Source organism: Hippoglossus stenolepis, chromosome 11 (genome assembly GCF_022539355.2).
Source record: "Hippoglossus stenolepis isolate QCI-W04-F060 chromosome 11, HSTE1.2, whole genome shotgun sequence".
In the NCBI taxonomy this organism is placed as follows: domain Eukaryota; kingdom Metazoa; phylum Chordata; class Actinopteri; order Pleuronectiformes; family Pleuronectidae; genus Hippoglossus; species Hippoglossus stenolepis.
Window position 1 is genome coordinate 8819321 of NC_061493.1, and position 20728 is coordinate 8840048.

At 42.0% G+C, this 20728-nt stretch overlaps 2 protein-coding genes across 2 annotated transcripts; one reads left to right on the forward strand and one right to left on the reverse strand.

Annotated features, from left to right (window-relative positions):
* Nucleotides 1-5361: 5361 nt before the first annotated feature.
* Nucleotides 5362-14702, reverse strand: mfsd8l2 (major facilitator superfamily domain containing 8-like 2). Its single transcript, XM_035170857.2, has 11 exons — nt 14600-14702; nt 14192-14377; nt 13361-13423; nt 13158-13277; nt 12851-12930; nt 12087-12369; nt 9873-9946; nt 8820-9033; nt 7749-7871; nt 7469-7599; nt 5362-6465 (listed from the first exon to the last, which is right to left on the reverse strand). Exons 1-11 carry the CDS (start codon nt 14673-14675, stop codon nt 6385-6387), a joined length of 1431 nt encoding a protein of 476 aa, XP_035026748.2. The 5' UTR covers nt 14676-14702; the 3' UTR covers nt 5362-6384.
* Nucleotides 14703-16197: 1495 nt separating this feature from the next.
* Nucleotides 16198-20645, forward strand: kcnmb3 (potassium calcium-activated channel subfamily M regulatory beta subunit 3). The gene is made up of 4 exons (XM_035170487.2): nt 16198-16283; nt 17861-18067; nt 19093-19267; nt 19836-20645. Exons 1-4 carry the CDS (start codon nt 16198-16200, stop codon nt 20202-20204), a joined length of 837 nt encoding a protein of 278 aa, XP_035026378.2. The 3' UTR covers nt 20205-20645.
* Nucleotides 20646-20728: the final 83 nt, after the last annotated feature.

Below are 20728 nucleotides of genomic sequence, written 5' to 3' on the forward strand. Positions count from 1 at the left end.
TGCTCTTAGGCAGTCAGTGGGGGTGGGGCAGGGTGCTTTCAGTCTGTGGACTGGATTCTTCAAGATCCTAAGATAAACTACAGCAGTGGTCGACAACTGGGTCAAACAGCAGGTCAAAATCACTGCCAGATCATTTTAATGATTTCATTATTTGTATTTCACCATGTCCGACCGCCACAGACGCTGTCGGGTCGTGGGTGCTGATCTTCTTCATGGCAGCAAGATTGACGATCGATCACTCAACAGACGTCTCAGAAGGCCAACATATAATGTATGAAAAAATAACAGCAGTTGAGTAAATCATTCAGACGTATATATAAAGTAATAAAGCAAATTGAGTCTCATTTTATGAAAGATATTGACTATAAAATCTTCATTGCAGATAAACCAGGTAGGATGAACACAAAGTTCTCTAACTTCACTCTGCACCATAGACTGTTTATTAAAAGCTCTGCACACAATGTCCGGCACACAAACGATAAAAAGTAACACTATATAATAGCACTGTTTGAGAAGGACTCACTAATGACGAGGAATAATTCTGAAGTAGCTTTGGAGCACTAACACAGGCCAAGAAAACAAACCCATTCCAAACACTTAGAACAGGCACTGCACTAGAATATACAACAGTAAATTTAGATGACTTTCTTATTCTTCATTATTTCGGTCCTGCAGGAGGCAGGACAGGTCTGTACCTACCCGTAGAAATATGGTGTTAGCTCCAACTCTATTCCATTTTGGCTCCGTACAGCATATTGAGCTTTGCTGAGTAATGTCGCCTTCAAAGGGCCAGACCGTGAAATATTGGATAATTTCTACCTCACAGTGGAACAAAACTGGTTGATGAGCAAATTTACTGTCAGCTCCGAGGCTCTCTGGTGGAGAAAAAAAACTCCCTCCCTCTCTCACTCTCTTCACAAAGCAACACCAGGTTCATAAGCAGAGCACATACCTAAATGAGCCTGGTGATTATCTGAATATATTTCCATTGCTATTATTACAATGAGCTGCAATCAATGAGCAAAACGGCACGTCTCAAAGGCATTCATTTCACTGAGGCTCACATGTGACTACGGGGGTGGATGGTTGGTGTGGCTGGAGGCCATTGATTCAATATATCTAAGGCGACGCCAACCACGCATTATACAAACAGCATTGTGATAGGAGCTATAGTATGAGCAGGGGGAAGCTACCTGAGTGACTGTCGCCTCTACACATATACTGTACATAGCCCAGAGCGCTGCAGGCGTCACATGTAATAAATCAAATCATTTACCTTCCCAGGAGCCAGTTCTGTTTCTGAATCTACAGCTGCTCACGAGGAAGACGGGGGACATGAAGAATTGTGATTTGTATTCATCAATAGCGAGCAATGAGCTCACACTGTCCCCCTCTCCTCTCGTCTTCTCTGCCCCCTTACTCCCCTGTCAGCTCATTAGTGGCCCATCCTGATATTGCTATAAGGTGTAGATTCAAACTCTCATCCAATTACGCCTGCTGACACACATAATACTGCAAATTAGATAAAGAAAAACTTTCTCATAATTGGTCGCAATTTCTCATGTCTGTGTGAGAGACATGCAGTTCCTTTAAATCTCTCTCCGATACACACACACACACACACACACACACACACACACACACACACACACACACACACACACACACGTACACAGTATTGGATTTGAGCCACACCCTGGCAATGACATCCAGAAGTCAGAGCCTTAAGTCAGCAACAATGACGGTGAAACTGTAAATCTTCTGACCGCGCTGGCAGCAGACCAACCACTGACATATATTTTAAACGATTTTTTTTCCCTAATGAATATCCCCGTCGACCAAGGAGACACAATTACATCCTGGATAAATATATTCCCCTAAAATTAAATCTCTTAATAAATGATTTGTAAGGACAAATCCTTCCGCGCAAAATATGGGCTGAAGGGAAAAAAAAGTGAATCATGGAATGAATGTAGCACATAGCTGACCTGATTTTGCCCTGCACCCCCCTGCTTCATATTTCCCCCTCAAACGATAACTCATCTATCATCTACGAGCCATTAACAACCATCCCCAGTCCAGCTAATACCATCAGGAAGAGGAGAGCCACTCTCTGCCCCCTCTGCTGCCGCTAACATAACTGTTATGCATCGTCTCCAGTCAAACGCTGCTCTCCTCTTTATAACCAATTACCTTTATCTTTGTCAATTTCCCTTCAGAGCATAATAATGAAAAACAGCTTCTACCACATCGTAAATCCCCCTTTGATAAAAAGTGGATATATATATGATTAACCTGTTACTGTAGGAATTGTATTTTTGAGTAGTTTATTATTTTTGGAACATTTAGATTCTGTGATTAAACATCAATAAAAAATATATGAATATAAAAATATTTTTCCAATATCTTTCATGAAGCTCTGTCTTCATTCTGTGGTTTTCCCGTTACCTCAGGAAACAGTTTCATTTGGCCGTGAAACAGACTGGAGGATCACATTTTCTGCTCTCTGCCTTTGCAGAGGAAGTACTGTGTATTTGCAGGATTGCTTTTCTGGCCTGTTCATTACATGCTTGGGAAAATGCTGTTCTTACTGTCATGAACAGCAATATGGATCAGTCTTGGTTTTAAGACATATTCCATTCTGACCAGGAATATGTTTCTTCAGTGCTGCAACCTACAACCCTGACCTCAATAGATCAGATTCCCTTTGTCCCTATAATAAAACTAATTCCAAACAAAATGAATTTGGGTTTGCAAATATATGATAGAATGAATTATATATATATATATATATATATCTTTAAACCATATTCAATGCATTTATTATGGTAAAATCTTTATTTAAAGGTGTTAATATGTCAAATGTATTCTAAACAGATGGCTATGCTTTTTGAAAATGCGCCAATTAAAGGTTCAGTGTGTAAGATTTAGGTGAAAGGGATCTATTGGCAGAAATTGAATATAAAATAATCCTAGTGATGTTTTCACTGGTGTGTAATCATCTTAATTATGCTGATTTTAGTTTTCTTGACCCTTTATATCTAAATACTTTATATACACCTTTTGAGTTTTTATATATATATAAGATGTTAGATATGTTTATATATATATATATATATAACGAATCTAGCTTCTAATGTGTGGTGAATAAAGTATATACAAATACATGCATATATTCTATTCCTCGTAACAAACAAAGCTAAGACTTACAGCAGACTGAATCATAGTTACTTCACTGATGAGTTCAGTTTCCAGCAGCAACAACTCAAAAAGTACCAGACAGTGAATAGAGGTTAGATTGTGGTTACAGCCTCTACAGATATTTTTACACTTCACTGAAATAACAGCCTGTAGCCGAGTTATAGTTTCTCGACATGGCATGGAAACAGTTAGGATACAGAAAGGAGACAGAGCCATTTATAGATCCGTAGTAATACAACGTGCGGATACTTCCACCAAAGCGACTACTACACCTGCATCTGTTCCACAACCATCTCCACCGGAGCAAACTGCCTCTTCACTCCCCAATTACATAACATTACTTAATCCTTGGCCTCTTACTCTCCTCCTCACAAAACACCATCTCCATAGTGATAAACTCCATCCAGAAATAATTGTTGGCTGCTGCCTCAAATGGTTGTTCTGTGTATCTTTAAAATTTCATAAGTTGTGCATCTGTGCCTACCTTTGGTATACATAACATAAAAGCCCGAGGCCTCTGACTTTTCTATTTATGTCCTGGGGGTGCAGCCTGTACAGGGCTGTTATGCAGAGAATCAGTTGGAGGAGAGTTGCCTGCACTGATCCAGACAGCCTGGTGTATGACAGCAAAATCATCACAACAGAGCAGAAGGGGTTTGTATTGGTTTGTCTCATATTCTGGGGCCATATTGAAAAAGTTTTTATAGTTTTTTTGTGATTATTATATGACCAGAATGTCACTCAGTAGGGCGCATACCTCCGCCAAGGCCCAACAGGCTCCGTAAATTCAATCAAGCTGCACCACATTTCACAAACTCAAGATCCATGATTTATTCCCTGGGACACTGGGGAGAATGTCCAACCCATCCTTCCATTGAGTTGTGTGGTAATCCGATCTGTTGTTTTTGTGTAATCTGGTTTATAAACACAAAAAAACAACCAACAAACGAACCAACAGGGGTGAAAACATTTAACACACCTTTAATCTGCTTTTTACAATGAGTGATCCTATGTGAGAAAAAGGTTTTGTTATATCACATGAGAGTTTTCTGTATGTCGTATTTTCCTCTGTGCTGTTAACAACGGTTTGAGGGGGCAGGGTGTAGTAGAAAAAAAGCTATGTTGCAAACCCCTGACAGCCAATCAGGATTTAGCAATGTTTGAAATTTAGAATCTGACGACAGATAATGGGTTTGTTACTGTCGAGCAAATTCCGATCCAACCGCAGCCCTGATGATGGAGGGTAACCAAGATGTGACTTAACTCACCATTAATTGATTAGGATTTGGTTTGTTCTTATTTCGTCATGACTTTTCAACGTTATACAAAAATATGCTACTTCGAAATTTGGGACCCCATAATCACAAAGTCCCGGATTGAGCCCAATCTTTTTCTCACTCGTTTTCTGTCGGCTCTTTACAGTGTAATATATAAAAACACATTAATACTCAAGAAAAACACCTTTTAAATTAAAAAAAAGACACATGACGTTTAGAGCTGGGGTCCAGTGTTTTTGTTTTATTTTTGCAATTTATATTATTCACGTTAAAATGTTTATCCTTTGCAGAAGTGTTGATCAGCAAATAGTCTCAGTAATGTCAGTTAAACAGCCACAATATCTATCAAAGGTTGCAAACTAAAACTAGTTAACATAAGCCACCACACTGGAAATATCAGACTGTGCTGTATATAGATACAGTCATTGCACCAGACCATTGAGACTGCAGCAGCAAACATACTGAGCGTAGAGAAATGACCAAGAGATAGTTCCATCACTTTCCATTTGTTAGAGGAAGAATCTTTAAGGAATATTAACTGTCACACTTTGAAAACTGTATATGTTTAATGTCACAGAGGAGAACTGGAGCCTGAGATAAAAGTTTCAGGGTCTTTTGGCTGTTGATATTAAGCTTGTTGCACCGATGTTTCTTTAAAAACACAAGACGAGCAGGAATCAGGCTGAAACAGCAACGTCAGTTCAAAGACAGTAAATTCCGTCCTGACCTGATTCCTTGCACCCGGTTATCTCCCTGAAAATGTCAAGTAGCTACCTGAGTACGCTGATCAGGGCATGAAAGTACTTATAGATATTATGTCCTTGAGTCACTGAGATTAGAATTTCCATTTCAGGGGGAGCCAAATATCACATGCTGAGGGTAGGAAACTGTAAAGGTTATGGAGCCTTATCTGCAATTATGCAAAAACAAAGATCGGCCAAACCCATGCTTATTGGTACAAAGAGAATCTACAATGCCTTGATGTTGCTTACAGCCCTCTCCTCTATACACGCAGATGTGTAGCATACAGCACATCCTAGAGGAGAGTACAGGCAAGAACAGCTGACTGTACACTCCTCACACCTTGCCATGTTTTGAATAATGAATTCAGGTGATTAAACTTTAAAAGATAGAGAAGGCTAATTAAAGGATTTTTTTTTTTTTTTTAATTTGCTTTTAGCTCAAGAGCTCCTCGTTTTCATATGAGATATGAGATTCAGGCAACATCAAACTGGTTTTGTAACATCCGAGGCTTTGTGTTTCTGTTTAACAGAAAATAATAAAAAAACAAGCACAAGATTCCTCCCACACCACAAACAAATAGCAGGGAATGTTTAAAGCTCCACTCTTTCTGACCCTCTTCGTCTCTCAGCCTCTCTGCGTGGAGCTGCTCAGATGTTGACAGCTTCACTTCTGCACTCATTGTGTCAATTGTTTCTTTTTTTTTTCATTAGACGAAAGACTCGGGACAAGAAATGGAAATTTTGGAACACGGGTCACATGGTAGAAAAAAAACAAAAAACCTGTTCTCTCGTCATTTCATCAACACCTGGGGGTATAAATAGTTCAGTTTAAAAATAATGGCTTTCATCTTCAATTGTGGCCCTGAATATTCAATATGAGAGCAATGGTGCCCCCTTGTGTAAAATATAATCAATAGTCTGGCGTTGACGTGCATACAAGGTGGATTCTAATAAAAAAAATCTCCTGACAGCAGAGATTGTGTCTCGCTTAAAAACTTACTGCATTTCACCCCTGTGTCCTGAGGAGAGGCATATTATCTGAACGTTTTCATTCCACACACTCGCACATTTCCCCCTCTGCAGCAAACTCCTCTCAGAAGTGAAGGGCATCCCCCTCTGTCCGTCTTCGGCCCTTGTCCTGCTCTGTCAGACACACTGCGGCTCTATCCTCCGCCGCCGGAGCTCTGGGCGCACTGCACTGCCCTGGGCTCGGCCAGGCGCTCGTAGGACAGCGCCGCCATAACCTGCAGGAAGATTTACAGCGTGATGGGGCTTCGGGAGAATAGAGGGCACCGAGTAATAAGCAGACGCTGTCAAAGACATGCTGAGTGGAGGATTTCTCCGGGAATCACGGCCCTCAGCTACTGGGGTTTTTTTTCAGTTTGCCTTGTGTGAAAAAATGACGTTTTAATGAATGTTTTCCTTAAGCCGCAGCTTTGAATGGTTCCAGATGGCTCAAAGTATTAAACTGTTGTCAAATCCAGAATCCGAATTACAGCAGGGCTCCCGACATTTGGGAGGGATTCGTTTTATTTACCACCTACAAGCAAAATTGATTTGTAATTGTGTAACGCCACTGAAAGATCTGGACTATAGCTTGATGATGAGTTATATATTCATTCCATAATTTGTGCTGAGCTGTTGTTTACAGCTGTGGAGAGTTTTCTTTTAGAAAACAACAATTATAATGTTAAGGACATGTCCTGATGTTTGACTGGTACTACGTGGTTTATTATGTTTCTAACATAAAAGTTGTGTCCATTGCATGAGACTCACACTCAGTGTAGCTGGCAGATCGGATTAAAGCAACAGTAAAACATATTGTGAAACATGTATTTGCTTTTCTTACTGAGAGTTAGATGAGACGTTGGTCAGGAGACATTGGATTACATCTTCTAATTTTCATATTTTCATAAAGAAGGATTGTACTTATAAGCGTTACATGGACCAACATTTGATATCACTCTCATAATTGGCTATGTGGGTTTTTGAGTTACCTTAAGAACACACCTCAGTTTGCTATTTCCCCCTGTTTCCAGCATTTACACTAAGTGAACTGACTTCTGCCAGTAAGTTCTTATTTAATGTGCAGAAACAAGTGCAGTCATGTCACTATTCTCCACTGAAAGAAAGCAAGTAGGTTTATTTCCCCAAAACGACTCCAAGCTACTAATGTAATTCATCATGTTAGCACTTTTCTTTCTGTCCAATGCTCTTAAATATTTGAAGGATGTGTGTTCTTCTTACTGTGATCAGAATGAGGAGAGCTAACATCATGCCCAGCATTATGTACATATTATCGGTCAGTCCTCCAGCCCACAAAGGACCCAGGATGGTGGCCAGGCCCCCGACTGAGCGTCGGACTCCTTGGCTGAATCCTTCAGGCGACACACAGACACAAAGAATGAAAGGTTACATTAAAATATAGACTGAAACTACAGTACAGATAACTCGTATACACTGAGCAGTAATCTTTTCTTTCAGTATGTTGGATTGTGCAAACAGCACCTAGGTAAAATTAGCCAACCCTGTGTTTTCTCATCGGTGACTTTGGAGAACAGAGACACCTGAGACACGGCCACAAAGGGAAGGCCCAGCAGCTGCAGAAACACTCCGATGATGAAGGCCGTCAGCTCCCACCCATAACCACCTAAAGGATGGAAAGATAACACCACCACATTACTTTATCACAATTGTATGGAATATGTTGTTTTAAAAAACACATTTACAGAGTGTAAAACTAACACCAACTCTCAAATAACTAAAAATATATATATTTCGTAAATCGCAGAGCTGTTGAATTACAATTTTTTGCTGCATATTATTTCTCATATGATTCAAAGCGATTCAAAGACAGTTAATACTGGAGTTATCCAGCCCGTCTTCTCTGGGTTTTTAAGTTCCTTCCACAAACGGGTTGGCACCAGCAGAGATGGCTCTATCTGTAAACCAAACCCCTGCCAAGCTGGCAGCCATTCCAGTTCTGTTCTCTGCTGCTTTGCATCATGCACATGTTTGTGTGAATCTGTGCCCACTCAAACTGTTGGATGTTCCTGCACTCTTGCCATCAAAATGCATTTTAAACCAATGAAACATTTCTCTTATGGCGCGAGAACGAAAAAAAATCCTCTTTCTTCAGGTGTCTGTCTTGTACGTTTTGTTTCTCAGTCTGGTTGTTCCCACTGTAACAAATAGCAAACAAATGCAGGGTATGCTTTAACAAATAGCGTTTTTCTCTAATAAGATTACTGTAATCCTTTTATATGTACTCAGGCACTCCCCAGCTCCAGCACCTGTTACTTATAATCAGAGTGATAAACGTGACGAGCCGCAACAGACGCAGGCCAACGTGAACATACAGATTCCAGTTTGCCTGTGTGATCTCCGTCTGTCCTGCCAGAGCCTGAATGATATCGTTTACAGGGCACATTCAATTCGGCCTGTGTGTAACCCAGTATGGCTCCACTCGGCTCTACGCATCAACACCAGTCGCACAAAGAAGGGATTTGGCACAGAACTCGAGTCAGTTGTGAGTCTGTGTCTGGCTTCGCATGTGTGTCTCGCTGTGTTTGCATGTTTTCCCGCGACAGGTTGGCACCTCGAGGGTCGCAGAGGAAGACGAGGGACCAGATACAGGCGGTGCAGCAGATGACCAGGCCCACGGCCAGCACGACGCGGTCCGCCACCTTCGAGCTCAGCCAGCGCACGAAGAAGAAGCCCAGGATGACCTCCACCCCACACAGGCTGTACATCAGGCTGTTGCCCAGCTCACCGAAGCCGAAGTAGCGCTGCGTCAGGGGAGTCACCATGGTCTGGGGGTTTTCAGAGAGATGTTCACAGGGTCAGTCGGTTGGATAAAAGGATTCAGTCGAGGAGGAGATTCTTATCAGGGCTGAAACAGGCAGCTTTTTAAATCGATCAGAGGCGTCAGATCAAAAGAGGTGTTTGATATTAAAATGAAAGTAAAATTGTATAATCCATGTCAGCACTGTGTGACTATTCTGTCATTTTTCAAGTTCACAGCATAGAGACTGATCATGTTCACTTGTTTTATTTTGAGCGTGAAGCACTACTTAAAGGTTCAGTGTGTAGAATTTAGTGACATCTAGTGGTGAAGTTGCATGTTGCAGCTGAATACCCCTCACCTCTTCCTCCCCTTCCAAACAGGAAAGAGAACTTGTGGTAGCCTTCAGTTGTGATAAAAACTCAAACGTTTGTCCAGTTTGGACGACTGTAAAAAACATCGGGCCCCCGTTGAGAAGACCTAAGACCGTTCCTAATGTAAATATAAAGATGCATAAAAAATGCCCCTTTAAATCTCAATATCTAACATTATATTACATACAATTTTAAGTATTTATATATAAAGGGCCCATTCTAGGGTAAAAAAAAAAACGTACATTTTCAGTGATTACACACGAATGAAAACATCACTAGGATTATCTTTTTTTCAATTTCTCCCAATAGATCCCTTTCACCTAAATCTTACACACAGAACCTTTAATTATCATTATTATTAGAAAGACTGCAGCTCTCTCTAGGTGGGGCTCAGATGGATGCAGTGTGGATGTAACCCTGGGTGAAACAGTGAGACGCTGGGTGAAATGTTTGGAAACTCAGGCTGATGGATCTCCACGTTAACTGCCCTCACCTCCAGCGCTGTCTGATTGAAGAGAGTGATGAACTGAGCCGTGAGGAGCACAACCACCTCCTCTCTCAGGAACTCTGCAGAGCGAAAGAAGAGATATACTGAAAAACCGGAGGAACCAAACAGAGAATCATAAAACAAGCTCAAGTGGTAACGTTAAATTGAAAGTTTCGACTGGCGAGTCACGACGAGATAAAAAAAAAAGTTTCAAGCGAAAAAAGAAAACTTGGACTATCTGAGGGGGATGTTTGGACTGAAAGAGGCAGGTGTAATCAATCATGTTGATCCTCTCATCCAATAAACTATTTCTTAATCTAGAGAACAGTGAGAATTCTGTTTTGTCCTAAACACATTTCAATAAATTCCAAATTGTGGTACCAGCTTTTCCTGGAACAAAAAAATCCCTTATGGACTTGGAGAGCAGGAAAAATGAGCCGGGCTTGATGCTAAATTTGGGAGGATGTGCCAGATGGCTGTAGGAATGGTTTGATATAACAGTGTGTGATCTGCTGTGGTTCAGCTCTCTCTGTTTAGTGTTTATACCATCATTCACAGGATTTCATTTTTCTATACGCCTGCATATACAGTACAGTTGGTTGTATGTAAATGTGCATTAATCAGGCTTTAAACGATGATGATATAGGTGTAAAGGGGCCCTCAAGTGGCTTAATATTACACTTACATAAGCTGAGGGACTTGGAAGAGACAGATAGAATAAATACAATTTAAATAAATGCAGCAGAGATTAAGATGGGTTGAAATTCCAAAACATTGAATTCTGCATTTCCCTGAATGTGCTTCTTTGGGCCGTTCTTGCCTCGTAAGAGTTTACCTATATGTCAAACTGCACATTCCCAGATGATGTCATCAGGTACAACTATAGTGTGAGGAGTTTTGTCTTTTAACGACTTTTTGGAAAAAATACAGTTTCACTTTAGAGCTGAGAATTAGACGAGAATATTGATACCACTCTCTTATCTGTACATCTCATATAATGCCAGAGCCAGCAGCGTAGCTTAGCATAAAGACAGGAAACAGCATCACTAACAGTTCAAATGTAACAAAAGTCCTCGGATAGCTACTTTGTCCAGGTTCCAGACTTTATGCTAGTAGATTCTTTGAATTGATCTAAGATGGTTTCTGTCTTTTTAAGTAGTTTTTATCACACTGATGTATGTTCAAATATAGTATATATATATGTGAATGTATGGATCACATATAGGAATGATTATTTAGATACTTAATATTAAAATATAAGTAGGATTTCGTATATCTGTAGAAACACTGATACTCCTCCCAAACCAGAACTAAAAATAGTTGAAAAATGAAAGATTTTCTTTTTCCTAAAAGATACACAGCAAGTCAGAGAAGATCAATAATTCACAAGAGTGAATACTAGGTACACCACAGCGGCTGACACACACTCAGTACAGCACAGTATATGCCAGAGCTGCAGATATCCTCTCGTTTTTCTTATGAGTTTCTGGTGTTGTAAGATTTCTTTAAAACAAAGCAGAATCAATGAGAAGGATGTTGCCACATAACCAATTCTTTCTCCATTTCATCCACAAGTCAACCACAGCAAAGCCAGTCAATAAAGGAGGAAGTCTGCTATCCATCCCTTTGCCACATCTTCAAAGAGTGAGAGAATCGATATGAAAGTCTGACACATGCACACACACACACACACGCACACAAACGCACGCACACACGCACGCATGCATGCACACACACACACACACACACACACGCACACTCAGATACACTTGCCATTCTCCAGACCTCTGAGGAATTCTGTGTGGCATGTTAGATCAGATTTCGAGTGTATTGATTGGATGTGTGTATGTGTCTGGTACTGTATATGTGTGTGTGTGTGTGTGTGTGTGTGTGTGTGTGTGTGTGTGTGTGTGTGTGTGTGTGTGTGTGTGTGTGTGTATGATGTCAGGTGTCCTACTGGATTAGTGTTATAGTAAGTTTACATGGGATGCAAGCAGCGATTGTGTGCCACCATTGATTAACTTCCTTTGTACTTTGTTAGTCCCTCTCTCTCTCTCTTTCTCTCTCTCTCTCTCTCTCCCTTTGTGAGTGCGTGTGTATTTTTGTGTGTTTTCAAAAAGAATCAATAGAGCAGATTGGAAACATGTGCATTGGCAGTGACACCTCCTCCTAACAGAACCTCACAAACAGGGCAGTGGAAAACAGTTATTGCTGTCTCACCTCTGCTGGCGCTGAAGTTTTTGAAGGGGTTCGACGCCGCCGTGGCACCATGGTCGGGCTGCGTATCTGACAAGGCGGAGGTCTCCAGTTGGTTGGAGCTGACGGCTCTGTAGGTGTGCGACAGATCCTCGTTGGACTGCATCAGTGGCACCTCCTCATCATCATCCTCCTCCTGTTTCATCTCCAGGATCACGGCTTCATCTTCTGAGCTGATGGGCGGTAAATCCCAATACAGAGCCAGGACAACACACTGGAGCAGCACCCACAGCAGACACATGAAGATCTGAGAGTATGAAGACAAGAAAGTCCTCAAACAATATTTAAATTTAAGTTCAAATAATGTTATTTTCATGACACCAGAATCCTAAAAAGCTATCAGGAGTGAAACTCTAAATTAATTCTTCTGATAGAGTTAAAGTAAGCATTTTTACCAGGCACAGTGAAATCAAGAGCGACATGCAGTGTCAAATTATGTGGGAAAATGAAAGTAGGCATAGAAGAGCTTTGTTATATCTAATTTAAGCCACATTTGTGCTACAGTTGTTTTATTCAAAGACGTGTGAGATGGAAATAGATCAATATGGGTTGTTACAGGCCTCAGAATGTCTTGTATTTGTACAGTGTTTTGTATTCTTTCAGAGGAGCAGCAAGAAGAAAACAACACATATGAGCGCAGGATGCAGAGAAACTATTTCTGAGGATTGCTTTTGTATTCATGAGGCTTTTGGAGAACCTTAGATTACTGATTATCTGGATGCTGTTACCCCAGGAGACGTATACTTGTTCACAACAAAGGGCCCCAGTTTGAAATCACACAGCCGCAGGAACAGGTTGAACGCCGGCCCTGGAGAGACAGGATGAAGTGCTGTAAAGAGGAAATGGAATAAAAACAGGGGATGTGCGGAAGCAGTATAGCCTCCACCGCGGTGATTTTATCAAATGTCCCCTTCTCTCAGTTGAAACTGCACATCAAAGAAGACAGCACAAAATCCTTTCGTCTCAGAAGACAGGGGAGGTGGAGACAGGTGAAATGACACCTCTCTCTGTGGTACGATGAAGGGGGGGACTGACCGACAAGGAGGCCAGCTTGTCGACAAGCCATGATTGCAGCAAAGATACCGGCACGCTCCTCTGGCCGAGTGCTCTGAGTCAGGAGACCGAAGATGGAGGAGCCCGCTCCTGCTCCGACACCTGAAAGGAAAACAGCTAGTGTCTTCAAAAAGTCGACATTTTGCTGAAACACGTGTGTGTGTGTGCGCGCACGCATGCATCACCTGTCACAAGCCGACTGCATAACAACAGCCACTTTGAATATCCAATAAAATACATGAAGTTACCTGCAAACAGAGAAAATACAAAAAACATCTTCATTTAAGACTCAGTGTTGTTTCCAAATTTTGCTATAGCCATGCTAGCAGAAGAAGCTAAAATATGAACGAGCTCCACCACCACTGGATGAGTTAGCCATGAAATGTTGGACAGACCTTAACTTATGGTACTATCATTAGGTCAATATGGAATTTTGCCCAATGTTTTAGCTGTTATTGGAGGTAATAACTACATATGACACATTGACTATGGGTTATTAAGCTGATATTAGCCTTTAACTAATATCTAGTAGTAGTAGTAGTAGTAGTAGTAGTATTCGTGGTTGTGGCAATAGTAGTATTAGTGGTAATAGTGTTTACCTACCACTGTTGTTGTTGCCTTTTTCTCTTGTTTTTACCTTTAATACAGTTTTTGTCATTTTTGCCACCAGGGTTTTGCTTAAATGTTTAGTCACCCATGCAACCCACATTCAAAATATTCCCATAATGCATTGTAAAGACTAGTCTATAATGAATGGTCATTAACCAAGGAGTTACTTCAATCATGCACTGTGCAGACAGTGGTTAAGAAAAAGGCCAATTTAAATTGCTGCAAAATTAAAAGACATTTTTGAGCCGACCATCTAAAGCTCTTTATAGTTGTTTAGATAGAAACCACATTATAGTGTGTGGTGAATGCTAATTGAGACAGAGCACAAATATGTGTTACAGAGAGTCTCACAACAACTGACCACACAATCTCTGTCGTGTGATTTGTCTCATGGTGCGACTACTCACCGACAATCTCAAAAAGATTGGAAAAAAGAATGATGGACTTTGTCGTTTTCCACCGATCTGACCAGAACCCAAAGAGCGGGCCTGTGAGCAGCCCGCTCAAACTGAAGGCCGACAGACCCAGACCCAGGAAGTAGGGGGGGGCCTCCAAAATCTGCAGGTACGTCCATATCGTAGGCAGAATGACGGCTGGCTCCACCACAGACAAATAGAGGGTGAGCATGGAGGAAGAGGAGGGAGATGTGTAAATGACAAGCTTCATTTACCCAGAGAAAAATATATTTGAATAACATCAGAGGCCATGTCCTCTCTGATATGAGCTTACAACCTAAATGCCAAGCCCATCTGTATTTCAGATTGCTCCCATGAGACCAGTATCTTGTGTCTACAAAGCTGCCATAATGAACTTACCGTACTCAATGCCGCTCAGCAGGAATATCAGTCCAATGGTAAAGAAAGTTAATTTCCTCTTTTGGTGATTATCCATCGTGCCCAGTGGTGTGCAACCTTTTAAACACGGAACTCTGTCTGCACATAGTCAGAAATGTTCTTCAGATTCATAATTAGAAAAGAGGAGACACCGTGTGTCCAATTACAGCTGCTGACCCCGGATGATCACAGGAATTTGTTGTGCGATTGTAGGAGGCCAATTCAGGACTTTGCACAGATATTAAACAGAGGTCGTATAGAGGAGTCTCAGCAGGAGGGAGACCTGAAACACCGGACAGAGCACCTCCAAACAGCGCTGGAGACAGAGCAGTCCACTTTAAATCATGCAGTAGTCCATTTCCATTAGTCGTCAATGTTAAAGATGAAATTCTATTAGAGCCACGTCCGCAGCCCAGCAGCCCAGCAGCCCAGCAGCCCAGCAGCCCAGCAGCCCAGCAGCCCAGCAGCACGCAATGAGTGTCGCGGACGAGTCAATGTCTCAGGTTACCAGGTGAGGTAAAGTACACTGAGCTTCATACATTTTTAATCTTGTTTTCTTCAGTTTCATCAGAAACACTCGAGTCTCATACAACCCTGTGAAGGAATCTGTCAGGCCTGTATCGCAGATGAAGATCGCCAACGTTGTTGTTTTGACAGAAAATTGCCAGTTCACAAACACAATAAATAACAAATAGTTATGAAGCCAAACAGGCAATAAAAATATATCGGATGAAGCATGATGACATTACATGGAGATGAAAGGCTAGATTGTGTGATGAAAGAAAAGATCCGAAATAACACTGTATTGTATTGAATACTGAATAAATTAGATGTGACACACTGTCTGTTTTATTGAATGACTGGCTCCATTTCCAAGCTGCTGTGGGTTCCTACCCTTGGGCTTGTTATGTTAAACAGAACTGTCACCAATTTAATATCGCCACATGTTTTTTTCCAGCCCCACATGAATAATACAAGGAGTTTCAGTCGTTTGAATACCACATAAAAAAAACCCGCTCACCATCTTGCATGTGTCAGGACAGTCTGACAGGTTTCAAGATCAACAGTCCGGCGGCGTGTCGAGATGCCGCAGGTCACGTGTGTTTGGGTATGTATATTTACTCTGTGTGTGTGTGAAGGTGCTTGATTTGAATTACACACTGTAAGTCTCCTCCCTGTCCTGCTCTGCTCATTCTGTGCAAAAAAAGTTAATCATCACGGGGTGGGGGGGGGACTCAGCTTTTCCATGACAAACTGCTGCATGCAGCTGAGCCTCACGGGCCCACTGAGAGGCCATTAGCATCCTACCTGCCTTACCTGTGGCGGTTTCTATGGAAACACACATGAGGGTGGAAGGTGTCGTTGCGCTCACCTTTGAGCCTCGGTAAACAACAGGGAGTTCCCCAGTGTATAAATTGCAATATAGTCCACCCAGTCATTCACTGCGCTGCACTGGAGCCAGTCGAGGATGATGAGTGAGTCGCTGGGAGAACGACATTTGACTTTCAGATAGACAGGAGCTTGTTCGGTGCCTGTACGTACTCGGGACTTAAGGAGGTGGCTGCAGTATAGGAGTGAGCATGTTCTTGAACGCAGCTTCTCCCCGGAGGTCGTTCAACATCCCCATTAACATCAACCTGCAGGGTGCTCGCAGGCGGCAGACACGGTAAGAGAGGAAAATCGACTGGGCCGGGAAGCAACTCTTTGAGAACACTACCAGGGGTTCATTATGAAGGAAAGTCTAGCAAAGTTACACATTCAGGCTTCTGACTCTTGGGAAAATATATGCATGTGATATTATACACACTGCATTTTGTATGTTAATATTAATATTGGATTCCACTGATTCTATTTACTTGTCATGCAGACTATTAGGTGTTTTTTTGCTTCTGTGGCTCTGGAGAAACGTTTAATAGAAGATATCCTTATTGATGTCATCAGGGTTATCACTTGAAGTAGTGTAGGGGAACGTTTCTCCTATCAAGGGCCATTTTAACAAGTTTTACAACATCCTTCGAGGGTCATACTAAATTACTGAACACATAGATCACACTATCACACTGACTAGTAAGGGTCATAAATCCTGCCTCCTCTATGTCAGTGGACGGAATATGAGTCAAAATAAAAAACATTTCAAAGATGGTTTGGGTATCACACTGATATTTGTTCAAGTGCAATTTTTTCCGGTAAGTATGATTTTAGTTATTTATTTGATGTTGTAAAAACGAGGGTGAATCGTCATGACTGACAACTGAGACTGACTCGCGATTTGGATGAGCGCATATATCATCTATAGGCAATACTGCGACTCTGGCTCCAAATGCACAAGATGACACCATTTTCATATCCTGCACATTTCAGCTTCATTTCTGGATCATGGGAGGAAGTGAAGAAGTGTTGCCCATCTTTATATAAAGTCTTGGTCTTCACAGGAATACGTTTTTTGAAAAGTACTGCACACTGCAGCAGGTTGCCACAAACAGGGATCCTTCAAACGTCTATGCTCTATATGGATGTAACGCTCTGGCAGCTCCCACATCTGTCAGTCACTCTTGGAACTGGATCTGATGGCCCAGCAGACTTGAGAGGAGTTGACCTTTTTTTGTCTTATGCCTGGCCTGAGGACTATTCTACAGAAGAGTGTTAGGACCAGGTATGAGGAAAAAACAGAGAGGAGGAATATTTTTTCCAGTTTGCAGTTGAAGTAAAGAAGATGAAATAGTACTTTGTGAATAAAGTTGAAACATAGTGGAGTAAATTCAACTCCTCTGGTCTAGTTAGGAGTGACTGGCAGCTATGTGGGCTGTGTGTGTTACATCCTCGGGGTGAATGGTGCAACCATTGATATCCTTGCATTTGTCCATCACCATTTATTACAGGATTCACAAATGAGGCCACCTCTTCCAAGCTGCTGCACAAGCTGCTTCCAGTTTAAACTAGAAAATAAAATGTTGTTTTTTAACTAGAGCTTACACATCAAAATCAGACTAAATTGGTTCAGATACTTTTTGTATTTTCTCCCTGAGGAAGAATCATACTGTTTCAGAGAAAAGGATCAAGTCACGAGTCGAACATGAGAGTTGTTGATGCATCGAACCACAAATACAATCGGAATCATTGCGACCCTGGTGGCCATGCATCTGTCCCATCTGGATTTAATAAATTAAACTTGAACTTGAACTTGATGCATGTATTTGCGTGTGTGTGTGTGTGTGTGTGTGTCTTTGTGTTTGAGCGACGCAGGGACCTCCTCCACACCTCCTCCGCAATGCAGGAGCAGGAGTGGAGCCGAGGGGTGGATGGACGTGGAGGGCAGAGAGTTCGGTCCCAGATGCCGGGGTCGAGTGTCGGGGAGGACAGAGCCATCCTGCTGGGCTTCGCCATGATGGCCTTCTCCGTGCTCATGTTCTTTGTGGTCGGCATCACTATGGTCAAACCCTTTGTCAACAGGTACACTGCAGTCTGTCATCTACGTTAGAAAGGAAGTCGTATGGTAGACAGTACAATGACTTTTATTTGATTTTTGACAGTAATGGAAATTAAAAAATATATTTTGTTCTAAATATCAAAACAAATGAATAAATGATTTCATATTTATCAATTGATTAGATTTTAATTAACTAATTCATTGTTGAATTCAAACCCAAACAGGGATATTGTATTTGCAGTGACATGAAAAAGCAATCCCTTACATTAGTACATTTGTGTTGCTTTTTTAGGATAATTGTCTTAATGTAAAATGCTGTAGATGCTATAGAAATATAAAATAATATATATTTATCATACATACATACATCTTTGATTTTACTGGCACAAATTGGCTTCCATAAAACGTGCAACCCCATTATTACCAAGATTATCAGACCATGTCCCGAATCCATGCTTCCATGATACCGATTTTTTTGTGTTCACACTAGAAAGGTGACCACTACACTCAGACATGATTCTCCCTCAATGTGATGGAAAGGAAAAAGTAAATGGAATAAGATAGAATAGTAAAATGTAATTAGATTACATGCTGACAAGCTCAAAATGTAACATGATAATATTTACCATGTTGGTGCTGATGCTAAAAAAAATTTCTGATTAAATTAAGACAAGGCTTATGGGAAATTCCTTGGTGTGATATTATGCAATGTATGGTACATCTTTGACCTAATGGTGGCGCTAGATGAAAAGTCAGCGGATTACCAAAGCAAGGAGTCATCCTACCATGAGTGTCAGTACTCAATGTCACAACGATTCATCCTATAGCTGTTGAGATATTTCAGTCGTGACCACAATGGTGACTTGACTGACAGGCAGACTGACATTGCCATTCCTCGAGCCCAGAGCATAGTTAAAGCATAAAATAAAACCAGGGCACACAGCAGAGATACAGCGAGAAACAAGCAGTGGCTTCCTGGTTTAAGTTTGCATGTTTTGTGGATGTGAGGGTCGGGTCTCCTGAACGTTTCCTGCCTCTTGTTTTCCAGTGACTGGGTGGAGGAGGCCAGCTGTGTGCTGATGCAGGCCGACATCCTTACAGAGTGGGTGGACTGCAGAGGTGTGAGCACCGTGCCGTGCCTCAGGGTGATGGTTAACCTCACGGGCTCCAATCAAAGTGCTTTTCTACACTTCGACGAAGATTCGGTCCTGCTTGCTCCTGAGGTACTACGGTAAAGTCCGGCTCGTAGGTCTCACCTATAGTTTCACGAGCCTCTGGTTTGGATGAGCCTCTCACCATGTGAGGCTTGTCGAGTGGCATGTGGGAACACCTGCAGGATACTTTGCCTGGAGGTGGATCTGAGCAATAAAGGGGACATATAGTGCTTTCTCAGTTTCTCCCTTTCCTCTTTCTTGTGTATTCAAAAGTTCTGCAGAGTTCTGTTTTGTGAATGGTGATTTTACTTGTCAGGATTCAGAGTTTTCATCAAGCCGTGACTAAAAAAAACACCTAAGAAAGCAATAAAGAAAAAAGATAAACAGACAGGACAACAAAAACTAACATCACTCTGATTCCTGTGCTTGTCTGAATAAGAGATGCTCCTCTTCAGTCCCACTCACTGAGACTGCATGAAACAATCGGACGTATCTGTGCTGCAAATGGAGGCCGAGAAGGGCTTTTCCTTTTTTGACCTTGTAGCTCGTCTCACTGATTGCAATCAGCACTGCCAACAGGGACAGGCAGCTCGATGATGGAAATGACACTTCTTGAATCATATCTTTTCTTTCACAGTGTTTCTACATACCCAAATGTCAGATGGACATTACGGATCTTCAAGCTGAAGTCCACAGAGTGAAACAGATGTTGGACGCTCAGCAGGGGACCACGTCATCGTGCTTCATCGACCGCACAGGACACCCCGGGGAAGTGATCTTGAGCAGGAAGTACACGCTGGAGAAGGCCCTGTTTGCTCTGCTGTGGCCCTGTCTGATGCTGGGCGGTGGAACTCTGCTGGTGGGCCTGGTGAAGCTGACACAGTACCTGGCTCATCTGTCCGCTGAGGTGTGCAGTAGAGCTGCGGGGGGCTGCCTGACGTCAAGATACACCCAGGGCAAATTGTACAGACTCCTACGGAGGTCCAGCCTGCAGTCGCCATCTTGACACAGTTGGTGTTTACGCTGCCATAACTGTAACAAGCCAAAAGAGAGATGAACAGATTACATTAGCCCACAGCAACCAGTTTGTGGGAAAAAAACTTGAATTCTTTGATTTGGCTACAGAAGACTGTAATAATAAGACTGTAATGACCCCATGGTCGAGGACTTCCCTTTCTGCCACAAGTTTCTTAATTTTAGAGGTGTGGTCGAGGACTAGAACATTTACGTGTGTATGATGTGCCTGAAAGGGGGGGAGGGGGGGATAATACCTTTGCCTGGGCCCCCGAAGTGCCCTGAAACACTCCTTCTTGCCAGACCTCTGTCGCCCCCACCTCATCTTTAGTCGCCAGGCCACAAAAGCTGCAACACACCCAAACCTGTGGCTGAACTGTAAAGAGCATCTCCTACATGTTTTATACGCACTGCTGCAGTTTGCATTGAGGAGTCATGTGTCGGTAAAAAATATTTTTTGAACACAGATACAAAGATTGTTGATGTACTGATTCAAGCCTTGTTCCACACTGTTTT

Coding starts and splice junctions, on each gene's coding strand:
- mfsd8l2 (XM_035170857.2), bottom strand. CDS start 14,675: ATGGATAATCACCAAAAGAGGAAATTAACTTTCTTTACCATTGGACTG. Junction 12,370..12,850: donor ACAAGTATACGTCTCCTGGG/GTAACAGCATCC, acceptor TCATACTCTCAG/ATCTTCATGTGTCTGCTGTG. Junction 9,034..9,872: donor TCAATCAGACAGCGCTGGAG/GTGAGGGCAGTT, acceptor GAAAACCCCCAG/ACCATGGTGACTCCCCTGAC.
- kcnmb3 (XM_035170487.2), top strand. CDS start 16,198: ATGTTCTTGAACGCAGCTTCTCCCCGGAGGTCGTTCAACATCCCCATT. Junction 18,068..19,092: donor GTCAAACCCTTTGTCAACAG/GTACACTGCAGT, acceptor CTTGTTTTCCAG/TGACTGGGTGGAGGAGGCCA. Junction 19,268..19,835: donor CGGTCCTGCTTGCTCCTGAG/GTACTACGGTAA, acceptor TTTCTTTCACAG/TGTTTCTACATACCCAAATG.